General features: G+C 41.0%; 2 protein-coding genes across 11 annotated transcripts; both read left to right on the top strand.

Moving 5' to 3' along the window:
* The first annotated feature begins 9,133 nt into the window (after window positions 1-9,133).
* LOC308126700 (uncharacterized protein) lies at window positions 9,134-13,143 on the top strand. 10 transcript variants are annotated; one of them, XM_080491260.1, is made up of 4 exons: window positions 9,161-9,272; window positions 10,080-10,109; window positions 10,403-10,450; window positions 11,970-12,774. In XM_080491260.1, exon 4 carries the CDS (start codon window positions 12,015-12,017, stop codon window positions 12,369-12,371), a length of 357 nt encoding a protein of 118 aa, XP_080347386.1. In that variant the 5' UTR covers window positions 9,161-9,272; window positions 10,080-10,109; window positions 10,403-10,450; window positions 11,970-12,014; the 3' UTR covers window positions 12,372-12,774. The 10 variants fall into 10 exon arrangements, with proteins under 10 accessions (XP_080347388.1, XP_080347386.1, XP_080347385.1 ...); XM_080491259.1 differs by having other exon boundaries at window positions 9,162-9,298; XM_080491257.1 differs by having other exon boundaries at window positions 9,165-9,298; window positions 9,825-10,109; window positions 11,970-13,143.
* A 637-nt stretch (window positions 13,144-13,780) lies between these two features.
* On the top strand, window positions 13,781-18,736 carry paplnb (papilin b, proteoglycan-like sulfated glycoprotein). Its single transcript, XM_080491498.1, has 13 exons — window positions 13,781-13,848; window positions 14,029-14,103; window positions 14,467-14,573; window positions 14,870-14,930; window positions 15,039-15,141; window positions 15,267-15,397; window positions 16,033-16,350; window positions 16,580-16,756; window positions 16,847-16,997; window positions 17,065-17,145; window positions 17,362-17,503; window positions 17,595-17,673; window positions 17,977-18,736. The coding sequence occupies exons 2-13, from the start codon at window positions 14,047-14,049 to the stop codon at window positions 18,280-18,282; spliced, it is 1,713 nt and encodes a 570-aa protein (XP_080347624.1). The 5' UTR covers window positions 13,781-13,848; window positions 14,029-14,046; the 3' UTR covers window positions 18,283-18,736.
* The last annotated feature ends 238 nt before the right edge of the window (window positions 18,737-18,974 follow it).

Below are 18,974 nucleotides of genomic sequence, written 5' to 3'. Positions count from 1 at the left end.
GCTGAATGATTATCCCACCGGGGATGGGCTCAGCAACAGAGCCTTTCTCTATAATATCATCTTTCTCGCAGTAGGATGACTTCATTGTCAACTGAAACCGCTGAAATCCTGAGAGTGATAACGATTTCCCCTCAGGTAGCAGCGGAACAGACAAACAATGCCTGAGCTGTCGCTGTCCTCTCAACATGTCAGAGTCGAGTTTTTCAGAGAAAGAAATTATTGTTGACTAATAACAGTTTTCTCCCTGCGCTTGTTGAGGCATGTCTGACCAGTTTCAGTGGAGTTGAAGTCCCATAGTCCAAATAGTTTGTTGTCTCTGTAAGCAGTCATGAAGTTACCTTCTGCAGTGATGAAACATTTTAAACTGAAAGTGTTTACTATGATTCAAAAGAGGTTTTAAGATTACGTTTATGTTTACACGACGAGGGCTGTTTGATATTATTACTCGATGGTGAATGGCATACCATAGCACATGGCTCTGTCGGATCTTATCACATAGCTGTCGTTGTCCAACAGGTTAAATCAATTTCTAATTAAATTACTTCCTACCTTGTGTCATCTTAACGTGTTCAAGTAGCACAGATGTATCATCTGCAAGTCTGCAATTCAAGGAAATATTGTACCGCTCAAAATGACCCATTTATCTCAGATGACTTGGGCCGTGCACAAAATGACATCCTGTCCTGTAGATAAAGATTTCCTGCATTTAGCTTTGTTTATGCACATCCTCTTATGTGCACATGTTACTTTTGCTTTCAAATCATTTCCAGAAATAGTACTTATTGTATTTTTCACTCGTTTTTTTTTTTTTGCAACTTCTTGTAAATGCTTTGCTGAGAATGTTCTGCAGAGAAGACAAAAATACAAAAGCATGAACTTTGTCAGGTCAAAACTGCTCTAATGGAAGAGGTACAAATGTAAGTGCAACATAAAAAAAACAAAAAAACTGAATCGTGCATTTGTATGACTTTTGCACATGTGGGATGCAGCTCACTCATGTAATTTTCTATATCTCATGGCAATGCCTGTGAGCCACATGTTGTTAGTTGTTTGTCCTCCTCTGAACTGTTTTACAATTGAAATCCCATTTTTAAGGGGAATCTTTCAAAGAAATGCCAAAACTTGGAGGGAGCAGACCATAAACATGTATATGGGACACGTTACTTTTTGCTTGAACACAGTACCATACACCCATATCAACAGAACTGGGTAAAAGGTTTGGCTCATTGCAAGTTTCTCATATGACTCCCTCGGGAAAATGATTTGCTCATCCGTGTTACCTACTGTGGGGTAGCTAAAGCTTATTTCTGGAGGAACTAATGCGAGGACTGCTGTCGATCTGAGTCACGCTAAGATAATGTATGTCTTGGTGTTTATCGTGTCTAAGGCCAATAAGACAAATGAGAAGAAAATACATTTGATGATTTTTCTCCACCAAGATGAGAGCAGTCATACTAAAGCCCAGTAGTTCAAGAAAACTTATCATCCAGCGTTACAGACACAACAATACACTAAACATAAGTCCCAGGTTTCAACACTGTACTCAGCTCCACGTCCTATATCTTAAACTTTACTACTTCCTATTTGATTGCTACTTGCTTGCAGACGTTTGTGACAAAAACGCAAGACAGCTTGGCATCAGTTTTACAGTTCCCAGACGATGTTTTCCCCAAGGCCAAGCTGTATACAGTGTTTTTCCTGTCATGCGTGCACACACAGGCCATGGGCGCATGTAAACCTACTCACACAGGAGAAATCTTATCTCCACCATCGGCTGTGAAATACCGGGAGCCCCGCTCTGCTGCCCTCTGTTCAGAGAGGCGGCTGTGAAGACGGAAAGAAAGTGGGAACGCGAGAAAGAGAAAGAGAGAGAGAGAGAGAGAGAGAGAGAGAGAGAGAGAGAGAGAGAGAGAGCGCGCCTTTGTGATATTAGACGCTGAGACAGAAAAAGCTGTCGAGTTGCCAGGATTAATGGACATTAGCACATGAAGTCATGAAGAGAACAGGAAACGCTGCAGGAAATGCCTCAGTGGGTGTGTAATGCCATCTCTGATCGCTGCCCATGTGGCACCCTTATTATGCATGCTGATGCGGTGGGAAAATACTGGGGGGCTTTTGTGCTTTTAGTACATGAGAGGGACGCTAAACACACTAAGAAATGTGAGACATTTCAGAAAAGGTATTGGTGCTCATTTGAGACAGCAAGGTGCATTCCTATTGGGCTTAGGGGCCTTTGTATTTGGAGTTTGCATGTTCTGACTGTGCAGCCATTGTTTTTCTATGGGTACTCCAAAGTCCAAAAACATGCATTTGACTGTATTCACACATCAACCAAACAAATACAGCAAGATGAACTCACCAAGTTCTTATCTAATCAGCCAGTGAATAAATGGCGGTGCATCTCTCATCACCACCTACAAAATCCTGAGGAAGTTCTTTCTTTCTACTCTTTATTATCGCATGAAGTTCACTGAATGGAAAGTCTTTTCTTTATTGTACACGAACTGTGAAAGGCTGCAATCAGTGGAGAGGCAGGTGTTTGAGGATTACACTTCATCTTATGATGAACTGGGGTTTCACCATATCGGACGGCAGATCGGATAATACTCACGACATGTCTTATCAATCTTCTTTTTTTTTTTCTTCTCAATCACTTTTTCCTTCCTTGTGGGCCAGTACTTTCCATCACATTTCAATTGAAATGTGTGTTGATTTTATTCCTGTGCAAAATGGATCATGATTGGTGAAAAGATTCCTTATGTGGGCTGTTGTGTAGGCAGTGCAGGGACACACCTGCAGTCACACAATCCTTCAGTGTCTGACCTTCACAACAACACCTTTTCTATAAATCACTGTTGGCTCACAGAAGAGGAAATGGATCATGTGTGGTGTCCCTCCCTCCCTCCCTTTCTTTTATTTTTATCGCATTACATCACTACCTGGTGTCAAATTGTCCAGAGCTGATGAAGTCATGTAGGTAAAGTCTTGCCTGGCACTGAAAGGATTACTGACTAATGATATTGAGTACGATGATTCAAATGTTTCAAAAAAAGGAAACCTAAACATGAAAAGCCATCTTCCCTCAAGCATCCAACATAGCTGAAATATTATTGAAGGGCTGAGAATAAATCATTGCCAATAACACTGACAGGAAATCATTTTCTGACTCTTCAGAAAGAGCCAATGAAATGAAACATACATTTTCATTCAGATTTTTTTTCATATGTAAAAGAAATCTAATCCTTAAAGACGATGGATAGATGGATATTTGTAAATTACTGGACTTGCTTGTGTTCAGTTTGGGACTGTGATGGACTGGCGACCTTTTCCAGGGTGTAGTCAGCTGGGATCGGCTCTAGTCGCCCATGATACAGAGTTTGATAAAGAGGTATATAAAATGGATGGATGGATTGGTCGACTTACTTACCACTAAATCTGTTGTCCATGGTCAAGAAGATATTTATAGCTGAGATTAATCCTTCACACACGGGACTCCTTGAGCAAGACACAGAACCACAAATTGCTTCCAATGGAGATTGAGCGCCTTACATCACATGTGATATTAAAATTCATTACCCATTAAGAGCTATTAAGTAAAAACAAAGATCTCTTGGGGCATGCAGATAAAAATTTAAGATATTCTTTAAAAAGCCATATTAACACTTGGTATGGATATTTAAGCCGACTTACCCTTCCATTATGTTTACATGTTCACTTTTATAAACTAAGTAGTTATATTTTTGAGCCCACTGAAGCCCACTTCTTTTTTTTTTCTTAAGTCACCCCTAAAATGACTTGGTGGTCCAGTTTTTTGGCGGGGGGAATTTGATCCACTGCACCCTATAACCTTGACCTTAGATCGCTCTCCTGTCATCCCCTTCACGTTGGATGCATTTCACATCGTAGAAGTCAGACCAGCACACCTCCAAACTTCAACACATGTACTCTGGCTGTCAAGACCCTCTCAGCAGCAGGAAGGAGAATGGCAGGTGGGGAGAAGTCTGTCAAAATTTGGTGTCTGTTTTCTTCGTCAGTGCCAACCTTTAGTGAGCAATTGGAGGAAGTCTGAGGTCGTCAAACTGCAAGAACCTCCGGACCACCTCACATAAAGTTTGGGTTTTGTTTGCGACAAAGAGAGTAGTGTTTGTCTCTTTAAATGGGAACCTATTACTTTCAATCCGGTAAAACAAGAATAACTGTGAAACTCCATTTGAAGATCTCATGATCAGAAGTCCCTTTTCACTTTCTTTTCACATCCTTCCAGTTCTGAAATGTGGTTTAGTCAAGTTTGGGCGGTGGGGAGCAGATAAATTACCATACGTCTTGGTTATCACTTTGTCCACTTCAGGGTGGCAAGCAGCCGGAGTCAATCCGAGTGAAGGCTCACAACAATGCTCGCAGACACTATGGGTAATTCAGAGTTACCAGCGAACCTCAAACCACAACCCGGTCTCACAGTATGGGGCAGGACCCACTGGGGGGTTCACAGAGGCAGAAGAAATACAGGAATCGAGGAAATAAAATGATAAGATATGCATACAAAGTCAGTGTAACAATGGCAGCAGACTATATAAAAGGACCGACTAGATACTTTGACCGTGTTGCTCAGTATATGAGTTCAAACGGCAGTTTCAAATACACATCGTTGATCAGTGGGAGAAAAAAGGTGAAACTTCTTGTTAGATAATGCTAAAAGTAGCCAGGATGTCACCGGTAGGCCCCGACTAAATCGGCCTCCCTCCTTTATCGAGAGCGGACAGATGGAACTAGGCTGTCGCTTTGCTAAAGTTAGCTGTGCAATTAGTTCACACGCTAATTAGCTGCGAGAGGAGCAGAGGCACACCAGATTTCCCTGGTGTCTAAAACCCGTTTCCCAGCCTGGATAAAAGTAAATGAGGTCCTGGCAGAGATGGCGGCAAGTAACAAAAAAAGAGAGAGAGAAATGTCGCGGCTGTTATGAAAAACAAAATGTGGCTGCAACTGTGGTTTAATCCTGAGTAATGTCAATGGAAATTTGAACTTATTTCTGATGAGATGAATACGTCATAGTACTTAATCAGTGGCAATCGGAATTACTATTAGGAAGCAAAATAGTTCCCATCCAGTAAATTTAAACTCTAAAAAGAAATGTAATGTAAATGTAAATAAAAGAAGTTGAAAGAAAAACAAACAAGTATTTATCACCATTGATTTAAATGATTTTTTTGCAATTTTATGCAATTTTCCCGCACATTTGTGGATATTGTTTGATCTGAGGGCGTGTGACCTAAGTTAATTTGCTAATTTGCAATGGGTACGGTGCTCAGCTTTGGAATATGTTTGTTTTTACCACATGTGTAAATTCTATTTTGATAAAATGATGGGCTGTGGGAAGCCTGCTTGAGGTTTTCACAGTTAAAGGTCAGATAAATCTTTATATAGAGCTCTGCAGCCTTTGAACTTGTTACACTTATGGGTTTCTAAGAGACCAAAGTTTAGTTTTCAACCTGAAATGTGTCTTATTTACATAGATTCAAGTGGACTGGCATTTCAGTTCAATTCAAATTTGATTTGCTTCGACAATACACCAACAACAAACGACACCAAACCAGCCTTTTAGCTCAACTTTGCTTGGATTAAACGTGGATCAACTTAAGGGCCTGTGGTTCCTTGAAAAGCCACATTCCCATACGTTTCTATTTTTCGGTCATGCAAGCCAAGCGTGGCACTTCATCGCCAGAAGAAAAACATCAAATGGGATGAGTGGTCTGTGTACAGTATGTATAACCTGGTTCCTGAGCACGTGTGTGTAAGTGTACGCCGAGGCGAAACCTGCGAGCCCAGGAATGTGGAAGGAATATAAAACAATTAAAGCTTTGTTTCGGGGAGTGCAGCGCTGGCAGGCTATCACGTCAGGTGCAGCAGAGTCCAACAATAGAGTGCTCTGGGCCGGTGAGCAGATCAATGTCAGATGTATCACTTATCATGAACCAGGCCCAAATGCTTCACTCGACAGACACTCTGGACACATTAGACATGCATAATGGCCGTGTGTCATGAGAAGGTCAACTTGATGCATTCCACTTTAAATTACATCCCTGCAATTTGACAAGGATACCCCTGCTTATCTTCTAAGGTCTGCGATCGGGATCACCACTGTTTGGCCTGATTTCTTCTGGCATGGTCCACTGATCGAGTCACATGGTGGGAGACAGTTTTATGGGTCCTATTTATGGCAACAAACCAGCTCACTGAAACAACCAAGAGCATACCAGTGAGATGAGTCATTTTTCATCCCCTTCAAGAGCTGCCAATTTCAGCATAAATCGCCCATTTTCCACAACCCGGGTCCGTTCTGGAGACAAATATTTAAAGGTCCCTGACTCAGACAGCTTTCTGTAAGTATCAGGTTTCTGACCGACACACAGGAGAGACGTTACATTGTCGTGTTTTTTTTCTGACAGCGGGGGATGAAATTCTCTGGAAACAAATGAAAGCGGGGGCGTTTTGATTGGAACATTAGCTATGCATGCACTTGTACTCCCCTGGAGGGACAGGACAGGGAATCCCACCCATTTACCAGAAAAGGCAGCATCTTACAGAAACTGATCCAGATCGGACCGATCTGGGTGGAGCTCTGCTTCGCTGCTTTACTTACTTTTTTTTTAATAAAAGGCTCTACTTGTTTTGAGGGATACTGGTGCATTGCTATGTTCTTAAAGACATAGTCCTCTGAGGCAGTTTTAAAGAAGAAGAAGTTGAAGATCAACAAGAGAAAATAGAAGTTGATGCACAGCTTTTTTGGCCCCTCTCTGACTACTAGAGCTCAAACAACTAAATATGTCTCCAAATATTGTAAGTATCCCAATATGAATCAGGTCTCAGAGTAATTGTGGTTTGGTAAACAAAAATACTCCCAGTTTAAATGCAGCCGAGTGGGATCTTCTGTGTGGCGTTTGCATGTTCTACCTATGCATGTTTGGGTATTCTTCAGAAGCTATGGTTTCTTCAATAAATAGAAAAATACAAAATAAATTGATAAATAAACACATCGGTATAAAAGTGCAGCTATTAATTCTGTAATTTTGTTTTTACAGTTTTCACCACACACACACGTCCTTGAATGCATGCGTCAATATTCAAACTCATAATATCCCCTGTGCATTTTGCACCCTTCAACCGCATGCTGATCCCCCATGATTCCAGAAAGACTCCATGTTAAAACTCAACAACAACAACGCCTCCACAAGTCCTGATGAAGAGCTATAAATCTTCGCCCCATGCACACCCAGGAGAGTCCTTAAATAGTCAAACAGTTCTGAGAGTAACGACGTTGTGGCAAGTCCCTGGTCCCCCGAGGGTCCGAGGACTGAGACAGCATGTGTGCCTCTGGTCCATAACTCTCTCATTCTTCCAGTGACACGGAGCTTCATTATGTGCGCACGTTGAGAGTAAATCATATAGTAGAGGAGCAGTGCCGTGAACCTTATTCTTCAGTCATGAGCGGCAGTGATGATGGCTTGTCCGAAAGCATTTTGCAGAGATGAACCATGTCTGGGTGGAGCTTGTTTGTGTCAGTCAAAAAAGAAAGAAAGAAAGAAAGAGATAAGAACTTAGATGTATTTTCAAAGTTATTCTAAAGTTTATTTACACAGGAAACTGGCCGTGGTTTATATTGTTGTGTTGAAAAAGTGAGTGAAATTCCATTTCATCAACCAACTGCTGCTTTAAATTAAATTAAATCAATCTTTAGAAATGTTCCCTGCATTTCTTAGTCAGACAAAGCTGAACTTCTTTTTTAACGGTCACATTTTCTTCTCTTTTATTCTCTATTGCAGCCCTGCTAATTGGTGCACCAATGATTTGCTGCCCCTGTAAGTGGCACATAACTGCCAGGCCAAGCGAATTGATATATTTATTCACGATTGTAAAAAGGGGTTCCAGCACGGTCATATAGTCTGAAGGGTCAGGCCAGTGTGTCCCTCCTTAAACCTCTATGAGTGAATCTATTTTCTGAGGCACCTCTGACACTCATCTGGACCACAACAATGCTGCCTTTCTCCTCTCCGCCTCACGCTCGGCTGACCTCTCTGAATAAGGCCCAGGGTGAAATAATCCATACCTCTGAACCCCCACACGGCACACACATACACAGAAACTCACATGAATACACATGTTGCCACTTAAATGCTCACACATGTTGGAGTTCACGGAAACGCATGCACAGCGTCGCCACAGAATTTACAAGCACTTCCAACTCGGCCTGAGATGAATGGTTGGAAATGGCACTGACACATTTATTCTAAAAAGAAAATTTTAAATACAAAAGCAAAGATGGCAGCGATGAAAGGGCTCTATACCTAAAGGGGACACCGAGGCTCAAACGGGTCCCCCAGGAGAACCGAAAACTAAAACAATTTGGAGTTATGATGCTGCCCTCATGTGGAGACACTTGAGAAATGCACTAACTTTAGGTTACTCTCAACAATATACAACCAAAAAACATATGAGAAAATGTAGAAGATATTTCTTGCATTAGAAATAAACATTTTGGCTTCAATATAACATCAAACGTGGTAGGATACCCTTACTGTATATCTATAGCCCCTAATCTCCTTTAAAGGAAGAACAAAAAGAAACAATGAAAACTCAAGACACACAAAGAATCTAACATGTGCAAGTGTGTGGTCCTTTCCTTGTGTGTGTGTGTGGGTGTGTATATATATATGGACCTGGTCTTTCCAGTAATTGGCTGACAGTAAAATTAGGCACAAGTTAGATTTAAAGTCTCAATGGGAAGTGCTGATTCAGCAGTTCCGCAGAGTCTGGCACATTTCTGCACACTTACCAATTACTGTCAGGAAATTCATTGACTCACAGGTGATGAAGCCACCAGTGCTGTGACTACGTCCATCGTCACATCATCAAAAAAACGGGGTGAAATTGATTCTCATTGCAGTGTGTACTTCTACAAGGCCAATCAAATGAAAAGAATGTTTAGTGCTTCTGCCTCGTGTCCAATAAATGTCTAAAATGCAGTAATGCATAAATCTAAAAAAAAGCAACAAATAAGGCAAATAAATAAATAATTAAATACATTAACTAATTTACATTTAACTAATTGCTGTCAGGCAGTGTTCAGGGTTCAGTCTGGGACATCGACAGGACCACCACCTGAGGTGGGCAGACCCATGGGGCTCTGAGACGATGCAGGATTCTCACACTGTCTTGTTTATCTTCAGCTCGCAAGATGAAACATCCCAGATGATCACACATAATTACCACAAAAACAAGTAGGAGTTTGTTGTCTTCTTTTAAGGTTGGTAGGTTTCATCAGCAACATTTAATTTTTTGGATTATTGTGATATAAAAGCTTGTAAAACTAAGGTAACAATTATGACTTTTTTTTTTTTTTCCACTATAAACTGACTGTTCTGGTTTTTTAGTCTTGTTCAACTTGTTCAACAAAATGTTAGGCACATTTTCTGTCCAGTTACATTTTCTTCTAATATACATACACAAACGAAAGATTTTTTTAGATCCATTTTCTTTTGAATAAGGCTTTTTTTTTTTAAAACCCTTTGAACATGTTTAACTGTAATTAACTGCTTATCATGATGTACATTATATTTTGTTGTTGCAAAATGGGAAAAAAGCTTCATTCATGTTTTGATGTTTCCTTTTTAGAACCACAATTTGTCCTCTGGTATACGTATTTAAATACGAAACAACAACATTACCAATGCATTGGATTCACACTTCTGCTTTTCTAACAGGATTTGTGTTTGTTGCTCATCAATATGAGTCTAAAATGAATGCTTCCTCATTATTTATCATACTTGCAGTATTGCATTTGAAGCCTGTCTCAGCGTCAGAAGAGTTTCCCCTTGACATTGGCCTCCATGAGGCAAGTTGTCTGGCTCAGATAAGCGATGATGGGTGGTGAGGTCACCATGTCGACTCCCTTATCTTCACAGCCATTTAAAGGGCTGCTGCCTTGCCGGCTCTTTGAACCACGTGGCACTTTATATTATTGTTTTCTCATTTTTGTCTTTCTGCTGTTTCGTCTACTGGCAATACTGAACGACAACTATTGGAAGAGAGAGATTTCGGATGCTGCTGTGAGACAGGTTAGAGTCCAACTCATCATTACTTTCATTCTGCCTGTTTCGTGACCTCAGCTTTTCTTTAACACTTTAAAACGGCACTCAGTAGACTTTCTTAGTCACTTCTAATTTGTGAGTTTTAAGTCATACAGTAATAACCTATGTCCTCTGAATATAATGAAATAAGTTGGAAAGCATAAAACTGACTTAAAGATTACACATACCATACAATTTGTGGCTTAAAACATTCTCTGAATAGATAAAATACGACATAAAGGACACATATGGAAATCTTTTTTTTTTTTGTATGTCTGCAGTGTCGAGGATCACATTTGGATGTATCAAGTAGTGGCACCAATTACAGGGTATAATGAACACTTCTATCAATGTATTTTGTGTCTGTCGTCATGTTATTGTTGTTTTGGGAGAAACTGGGAAAAAGTTATACGATCACATGTCAAAGAAATGGCTAAAGAGGTGAAGACTGGTTCATTATAACAGTGTATGATAATACATCATTCCACTCCCATCCACCTTCTATACTTGATTTTTTTATTATCAGATGTTCAACCTGACATTAGACATAAGAGAGGCGCACCCTGGACGCCAAAAACAGAGGGACCAACAATTACTCACACATGGATTCACGTTTACGGTCTATTTATAGTAACCACTCGATGTGTATATTTTGAGCCCGATAGAAACCACAGAGAAAATAACAGAGATCGAATAAATTTAATAGACTTTGCATAAAACCCAAACCATTTCACAAAGCGTACAGACCGTATGCCGTACAGCTTTAGCCTGTTTCTTCATGTAAAACTTTTCTGCATTTGAATACTTTTACTTTTCAATTTTCATTGATCAGAAGGTTTTTATTAATATTTGAAATTTATGAAACAACAGAGAAAGTATCATCAACAAGCAGTACATTTTCACATTATAAGGCAAGTTTCTCGAATGAGTTGCTCTTTTATTGTATACTGTAAGTCATATACAGCATAACACCACAACATGGTGCTGAACCGTGCTATTTTTTTACTGAGCTTCATTTTCTCACTTAAAGAGGATGATACACAGCAGTTTTGTTTTGTTTTGTTTGTTTGTTTGTTTTTAGTGACGCATCCATAGCAGAATAAACCTTTTGTGAGGCATCAATTTACAAATAAACGCCCATCAGTCTATCCTCCAATTGTTTGTGTAAAATGATTAAAAACGTAAAAAAAAAAACCCCAATTAATTTAAGTGGTTGACTTAAAATTTTCTGTACTGTTATGTAAATTGAAACCTTTGACTGGATGCAGGATCAGATCTGTACATGAGCTTCGTGTCTGAGCAGCACACTAAGACCCACTAGTGCCATTTTGATTCCACCACACACTCACCGCCGCGCACAGGAGAAGGGAGATTATAGTGGGCATGTGAAAGTGTGTGTGCGTGTGCGTGCGTGTCAAGGCCACCAACAGAGGTCACGGGGACGAGGTTAATCTATCTCCTCAGACGAGGCAGTGTTTTGGAGGAGGGAAGAAACCATGTAATCTGATGTCCCGCCTGCTGCTCATCTGAGCCAGCGATGCTCTGGACTGGGGAGGGTGCTCCTTGCAATAGATGGCCTAACTGGATTACAGCACAGCACATGTCAGTGAAAGGGCACCTGGACACAAACAGTTCACACACCGGTACACAAGTAAAGCAGATTAGTCAGAAGTGCATTTTCCTACCGCCTGCAAGTAGCTTAAACTCTTTACCAGCTGAAAGAAAGCGAGTGTCGGAGCAGCTTCATACCTGTGATGTCTATTGACCATTTCTTTATTCTCGTCCTTCTTATCCCTCGGCTTTATTCATTTTCTTTGACCACGGCTACATGATTGCCCTTTCTTCCAGATATTTGTTTGACTGACATCTCAGCGTAAGGCAGCTCTCAGCAGGATGGAGACACACCCGAAGCCAGAAGCCGAAGCCCCGGAACCCGACAACGACAAGGCCAGCAATGTGAAAGAGTCCGGGTTTGAAGTGACGGCGGACAGGTTGGACCAGCTCATGAAAAGCATGCAGGTGCTGCTGTCGGACGTGGAGGAGCTCCGGGGCCACTGCAGCCACCAGGCCACCGAGCTGATGCGGGCGGCCGTGGAGCTGAGGCAGCAGCAGGAGGGTCTGAAGGAGAGCTACAACGAGCTCTCCCGAGACATGCAGGAGATGGTGGATACGGTGGAGGATCTGTTCAGCACCAAGAGTGCTTTCGAAGCCAAAGAGAAGCAGGCACAGAAACTGAACCGACAGCTTTAAGGAAGAAAACCCCCTGTTCTGGCAGACTTTCCTCCTGATTGTGGATGAAAAGGAGACGGTGTGGTTGTGCGCTTGTCAGAGGAGGATACAAGAGTTGGATGAACGCTGGAAGAGTTTGGATGAAATGCAGAATTCCGTGAAAATTTATTTCTCGAGATGTTTGAATGTCAGCATGTTACCTTTCTTTGCTGCAGCTTTTTTTTTTTTTTTAAACAACCACATTTGCAAAAAAAAAAAGAAAATATATGTATCTGTAATAACACTGAATTTGTGTCTCTAAATTTAGCCTATGAATGTCATGCATTAAAGCACAGGTCTTAAACAAAATAACTGCGTAGCTGAATCACCACCTTGCTGGAATCACTCTAATAAAACGAGAACATTATGAACTCGGGAAAGCTGCAGTTTATTGCATTTCTTTCGCGTAAAATTTCCATGTGCGCCCGTCTTGAAGGCGATGACAGGATCCTTCCTTCAGCCCCTGTGCTGCGTGCTAACTACAGATTTATCACCTCTGCTGTCATAATTTTCTTTCTACCACACACAGACATACAGACATACAGTCACCGTACACATCAGCTATTTTTTCCTTCACCCAGGCATTCTGCGGTGATAGTAAGTATATATTTCACTCCTGACAGCCAGGATGGCTCCTCCCGCTTCTGCACGCAAATGTTGCTCCTCATTGATTTCTACTGGAACATCCTCCATGTCCTGCTCATGTCTCCCTGAGGTTTCTTACTTAAAATAAATCTAAATAGACCCTTAAAGCAATGTTTGCCTTCAGTCTGACTTATGGCTCCATATTTAGAGGTGATGGGATGTGCCAAAAAGGCCCCATGGCAAGAAAAGATCAACCCCCTTATTCACCCTCATGTACCCAGAATCTTAGTTTAGAGTAATTTTTCTTTTGATATCCATGGATATATCGTTAGTTCAGCACTATTTGCCGTTCGGGACTGAACCTAATAATCATTTTGCACTGCATCAAACAACAACAAACATGTTAAATCTCAGCTGAAAAATACATAATTCTCTGTTAAGTAAGAAAACAACTTCGCAATAGAAATAACTTGATGCTATAAACTGCATCCCACTTTTATACATCCTGTCCCAAACAGTAAAGTCCTCAATATATATATATATATATATATATATATATATATATATATATATATATATATATATATATATATATATATATATATATATATATATATATATATATATATATATATATATAGCATCAAAAACTGAAGAGGATTAAAAAAAAAATCCATTGAGGGGAAAAAGAAAAAAGAAAAAAGGAAAGCTGGTGTTTTTCTGTGTGGTTGAAATGTGAGACTTTATGGGATGTGGTCTTGGTGAGCAGAGGGGGTGAGAAGGTAGAAAGCTGGGTGTTCGCGCCTACACTTCCTACTGAGGAGTAGATCCCTCTGGGCTGCAGGACGACCAGCTGGGACTTCACTCTGAGAAGGTAAGACCTCAGCAAAGACTGTCTGACATCTCTTATGTGCATGCACGCTACTGTACTTCATCAAATCCATCATCTCAAAAGGGAAGCCATGACTGAAACGCTTTGTGGGAATTCACTTGTTTTTTTTGCATTTTTATTGAAGTGATGTACTAATCATTGAGTTACTTTCCACTTTCTCAGGATTACCGTCGGATCATCATGAACCCTCTACATTTCCTGGGGCTCCTCCAGCTGCTGGCTGTACCTGCTCTCACCGTGAGTCCCACTTCAAACTGTGTTTGTGAAACTGGACGATATCAGAATCAGAGATACTTTATCAACCCCTGGGGGGTGAACTTTTATAACACTGCTCCACATACGGTTTTCAAATGCAAATCACCCAAACAAATATTTGCTGTCTGACACATACACTAGGTGAAGTTGTTTATTTATCACAGAGGAGCCTTTCCCAGACTTTATGCAACATATGGAAGATGGTTTGGTGGTTAAATGTTCCCGTTCCTATTTTGGCGCCTCTGGCATGCATTTAGCGTGTGTTCGTGGTCCGTGGTGGGCTGCGAATGGGTGTGTGTGAGAACTATATGTTCCAGGGGCTGAACCAGCGGGTTTCTTTTTAAGACATTGCCAGCCCACGACTACTGGGGGGAGTTTGGGGCTTATGGGCCTTGCAGTCGCACCTGTGGCACAGGAGTGGCAATGAGAACCAGGAACTGCATCACCTCAAGGTAGGACACAAAGATATGGGACTATTTTTTCTTTCTGTCATATTACGCAGTATCTCAGTGTGATGACATTTTAAATATAAAGCTTTCCAAGACCAATATATCATTTCTTGTTTAATGTTTCATCTTTCCATCAAAAGAAGTCCTTCAAACAGTTGTTTGTAAAATGTTATGACACTGAGCTTTCTATCATTTTTTATCACTTTTTGAATTACACTGGGAAACTGAAACCTGTCTGTCTATGACAATGCAAAATGTCTTATTTACACGCAAGTGGCATTCTTACGTTTCGCCTCCAGGACAGATGGAGGACACAACTGCTTGGGATCTTCCAAATCTTTCCGTACCTGCAACACACAGGTAATAACACACTTGCATCTTTTTTATTATTTTTTTTATTTTTTATTTTAAGCACATTGCTGAAATCTATTCTGTGTTGCATAAACATGTTATTTTCCGTCCTGGTAGGCATGTCCAGCGGGATCAAAGGATTTTAGGGAGGAGCAGTGCTCCCATTTTGACAGAATCCAGTTTCAAGGAAAACACCAGACATGGGTGCCTTATTATGGAGGTGTGTTAACTGATATGACTGTATGAAGACAACCAAAGGTTTTACATCATTTTTGGTGCAAGAGGTTTCGGTTTACAGATTTTCTCTATTATGAAGTTGTGATTTTTGTGCCTTTTCTACTTTAGCAACCAACCCGTGTGAGCTGAACTGTGTCCCGAGTGGACAAACCTTCTTCTACAGACACAGACCTGCAGTAGTGGACGGGACAAAGTGCTATGTTGGCCGCAGCGATATCTGTGTGGACGGCGTCTGCAGGGTGAGGGATGGAGACTAAATACTATACAGTTAGAACATTTTATTTTTATATTGTATCTATGATTTTGATGTTTGATTTTAATGTATTTCTCAGTTCTTTCAGAGTACCTTGAATTATCTATAAAAGGTGCATTATGAATAAACTCGGTTTGCGTTCCTTCACTATATGAAATAATGGACAACCTTGCAGATTTAAATTTCAATTAAGCAATTAAACCCTGAATCACATTCACACACTATCACTACTATTATTACTATTATACTCCTTTTATTGCAAGAGGACTTTTGTCTGTAAGACATGTATTATATTATAAAGAGTGTAACTCTGATAGAGATTGTTTGCAGCTTTTGTGAATATTTGAATGTCACTTTACAAAGCTTGACTTTGATATTCACTTGCTTAAAGGGAGATCTTCTCTGCCTTCATAAAATAACATTTTCTAGAGTAAAAGGTTTTTAATTGAGATTTTGATATGGCTTGGAGCTTTTGTTTTTTGCATTAAAGGATGCACTGACGCATCATTCATAACATTATGTTTGAGAGTTTTATCTCTTTTCTTGTTTTAAATTCAGGTGTTGTTTATTGTGTTTTCCTTAATTAATCATGCCCTTTGTGTATCATTTGTCTCTTTTCAGACACTCACCCACACTGAATTCATGGGTTTGGATGAAGACAATAACTCTGTGCAGTCCTCTGTTCCTGTCGCTGTTGCTCCTCGTCCTCCAGCGCGTCACACATATTTCTACAAAGTCGGTGTTTACGGCCAGTGCTCCGCCACTTGCAATGGGGGCATGCAGTATCGCAGTGTAACGTGCTGGCTGCAGGACCCCTCCAACCCTCGCGTGGTGGATGAGACGCACTGCATTTCTCAACGACTGCAGAGGCCACAGATGCAGCAGGCTTGCAACATGCATCCATGTCCTGCACAGTACAGTGTCTCCAGCTTCAGTGTGGTTTGTATCCGACCCCAGACATTTTTAATTGTAATAAGGATCACCAGCAGTTTGGAGATAATGTTGAATTGAAAACTCCTTTAATACACAGCAATGCATGATAAATGCATCATCATCAATGTTTACTTTTTCTATTAAAATATAAAAGTTGCAATATAGATTATGACAGTAGAGTCGCAATGATTTAATTTTTATGAGATTTCAACACGTGTTTCTGCGTGTTGGTTAGTGTTCAGTGACCTGTGGGGAAGGACAGCAGACGAGGGAGGTGTTCTGTGTGGGATCAGGAGGCGAACGCCTGCCCGACCATGCCTGCAGCGGACAGACGCAACCTGCTTCAGTGCAGAGCTGCCGTAGACCTGCCTGTCACGCGCACATCACCTGGCACCTGACAGAGTACGGACTGGTGAGTGAAGAGAGGAAAGTGCTTTTGGCCGCAAAAATAACCTGTCGTGCCGCTGTATCTCGACATCACCGTCCTTCCCTGCCTCCGCAGTGCACCAGAAGCTGTGGTGGCGGTGTGAGGGAGAGGAGGGTTTCCTGCTCAGACACAAATTTGAATCCTTATCCAGAAGCCCAGTGTGGATCAGCGAGCAGGCCTGTTTCTGTGGAGGCATGCAATTCACAGCCCTGCACTCAACCACAACGTGAGCATAATTTCAAACTCTTTTACGAGCTGCACTTTCTGTTATCTAAAACGTTGTTCCTCTCTAGTGGTCCCAAGTGCACAGAATCCAACAGCAGCGGGGAACTCAGTGAGAGGAAATGGGCCTCACGTGCCAAGATACCCCTCAGGTAAACAGCAGTAAAACTTGTAAACCACGAATTATAAATAATAATGCATGGTTAGGACATTTGCTCTAAGTGCCATCACTTGTGCAGTATTCTGAATATTGAACAAAATGAAATACAAAGAAAACACAATAAGAAAAAGAACGTACACATGGACTGTTTAATTTTATTTCTTCACATACCAACATGTTTCAACTCCCTTGTCTTGACTTACATTAGTTTGGAGGCCGGATACCAACAGTGGATATGAGCAGTACACTCACTGCACACAGTCAATGTACGGCTGCTGCCCTGATGGACACGCCTCCGCAACTGGACCCAGGAATGAAGGCTGCCCACAGAGCGACTGCATTCACACTCGGTAGCCTTTTTTCTCAATCCTGTCTTTCTTTAATGTATTGTTGGGTGGCTTTTAATTTATTTATCACCTCATCCTTTTTTTTCTCTTTTAGGTATGGCTGTTGCTTGGATGGGGTGACAACGGCTCAAGGATTTGGCAGAGCAGGATGTCCTGAGTTTCAGACCGCTGTGGTGGGTGAAATAATGTGACTTGTTTAAGTCAGTAAAAGATGAAATTGAAGTATATCTTAAAACATAATATGATACATTGAGATGCAGAGTTTCAGGGATTTGTGTGTATACCGGTAAGTGAGAGTCTTTGTTGAGATGCATTAAGCAACGAGATGCTTCTGGTTGTTCGAATCAGAAAGACAGCTTGATAAAAGTTGTTGTGTTTGCCTCTATCTAGTATCTTGGAATCGCAACTGCTGTACATCTGCTAAACTTGCTAAACTAAATTTACTGTTTCACTCTTCTTTGTTTCTTGTCACTCAGCGGCCCCCGTCATCTCCTTCATCCTCATCACCTCATTCGCCTTCCTTCCCCGGTGATGTTTGCTCCCTGCCGCGCGACGACGGCCCTTGTGACACTTGGAAAGTTCGGTTCTATTATGACTCAGGCGCCAACAAATGTACTGAATTCTGGTACGGCGGCTGCCAGGGCAATGCCAATAACTTTGAGACCCTGGCAGCATGCCAGGCAGAGTGTGGGGGTGTGGTGAGGGGGCGCCCAGCAACAACACCGAGCAGAGGAACCCCAAGGAGAGTGACACCAAGGAGAGCCCGGACAGCAACAGCCTAAGCATGCCTTCTGCTAATAACTCCAAGACATGGGATTGCTTCTGAACCCACACCTGAACATCCTTAGGAACATCTGCATTTCCATTAAACGTACAGAGATTGTCACCATGATTGATGGCTTGAATTTGAGTGTTGTATTTTGATCTTTTAAATCTCATTTTTGATGCTTGTTGTATTCTTTTGAGTATTTCATCTTATGGGCAAAACCTACAGTAAATTGTCAATGAGTTTATTAAATTGTAATTCATGTATGTTTTGCAAATATTCTATTTGAGAACCTTGAAAACTGTTGTCAACCAACTCTTGATTTATTCCGTCTTGCTGTACTTTTAAAAAATGGCAATTTGCTTGTATTTTACGCAACATTTATGTGTTTTAATACATTAACATTGCTGCAGGTTGTAAGTTTTGGTCAAAACAATTTCCAGTTTATTAAAACAGACTTTTCATACTGCAATATATTTTTTGTCTCATTAACTTGCAAAGCACAACATCCATAACTTTTGCACAGTCATTTGTATCAATTTAATTGTTGTTCTTTATAATTAACGGGAGGATTACAAATCCAACACGACAACGGGAACTGGAACAGGAACCATGGACTCAGTAGTGTGCTTAGAAAATGAAATTAAAAAAGCTCAGAAAAATAGAGAGGTCGTACTGGCAGTGTTTTTTGGCGTAGAAAAGGCTTAT

Source organism: Lipophrys pholis (assembly GCF_963383615.2).
Source record: "Lipophrys pholis genome assembly, chromosome: 21".
Classification (NCBI taxonomy): Eukaryota; Metazoa; Chordata; class Actinopteri; order Blenniiformes; family Blenniidae; genus Lipophrys; species Lipophrys pholis.
Note: the sequence above shows the minus strand (reverse complement) of the source record. Positions and strands in the feature narration are given on the sequence as shown.

Excerpts from the sequence above, each read along its gene's own strand:
- paplnb (XM_080491498.1), top strand. The coding sequence starts at position 14,047 with ATGAACCCTCTACATTTCCTGGGGCTCCTCCAGCTGCTGGCTGTACCT. Across the intron at positions 14,104-14,466 it reads TGGCTGTACCTGCTCTCACC|ACATTGCCAGCCCACGACTA; the intron begins GTGAGTCCCACT and ends TTTCTTTTTAAG. Across the intron at positions 14,574-14,869 it reads AGGAACTGCATCACCTCAAG|GACAGATGGAGGACACAACT; the intron begins GTAGGACACAAA and ends TTTCGCCTCCAG.
- LOC308126700 (XM_080491264.1), top strand. The coding sequence starts at position 12,015 with ATGGAGACACACCCGAAGCCAGAAGCCGAAGCCCCGGAACCCGACAAC.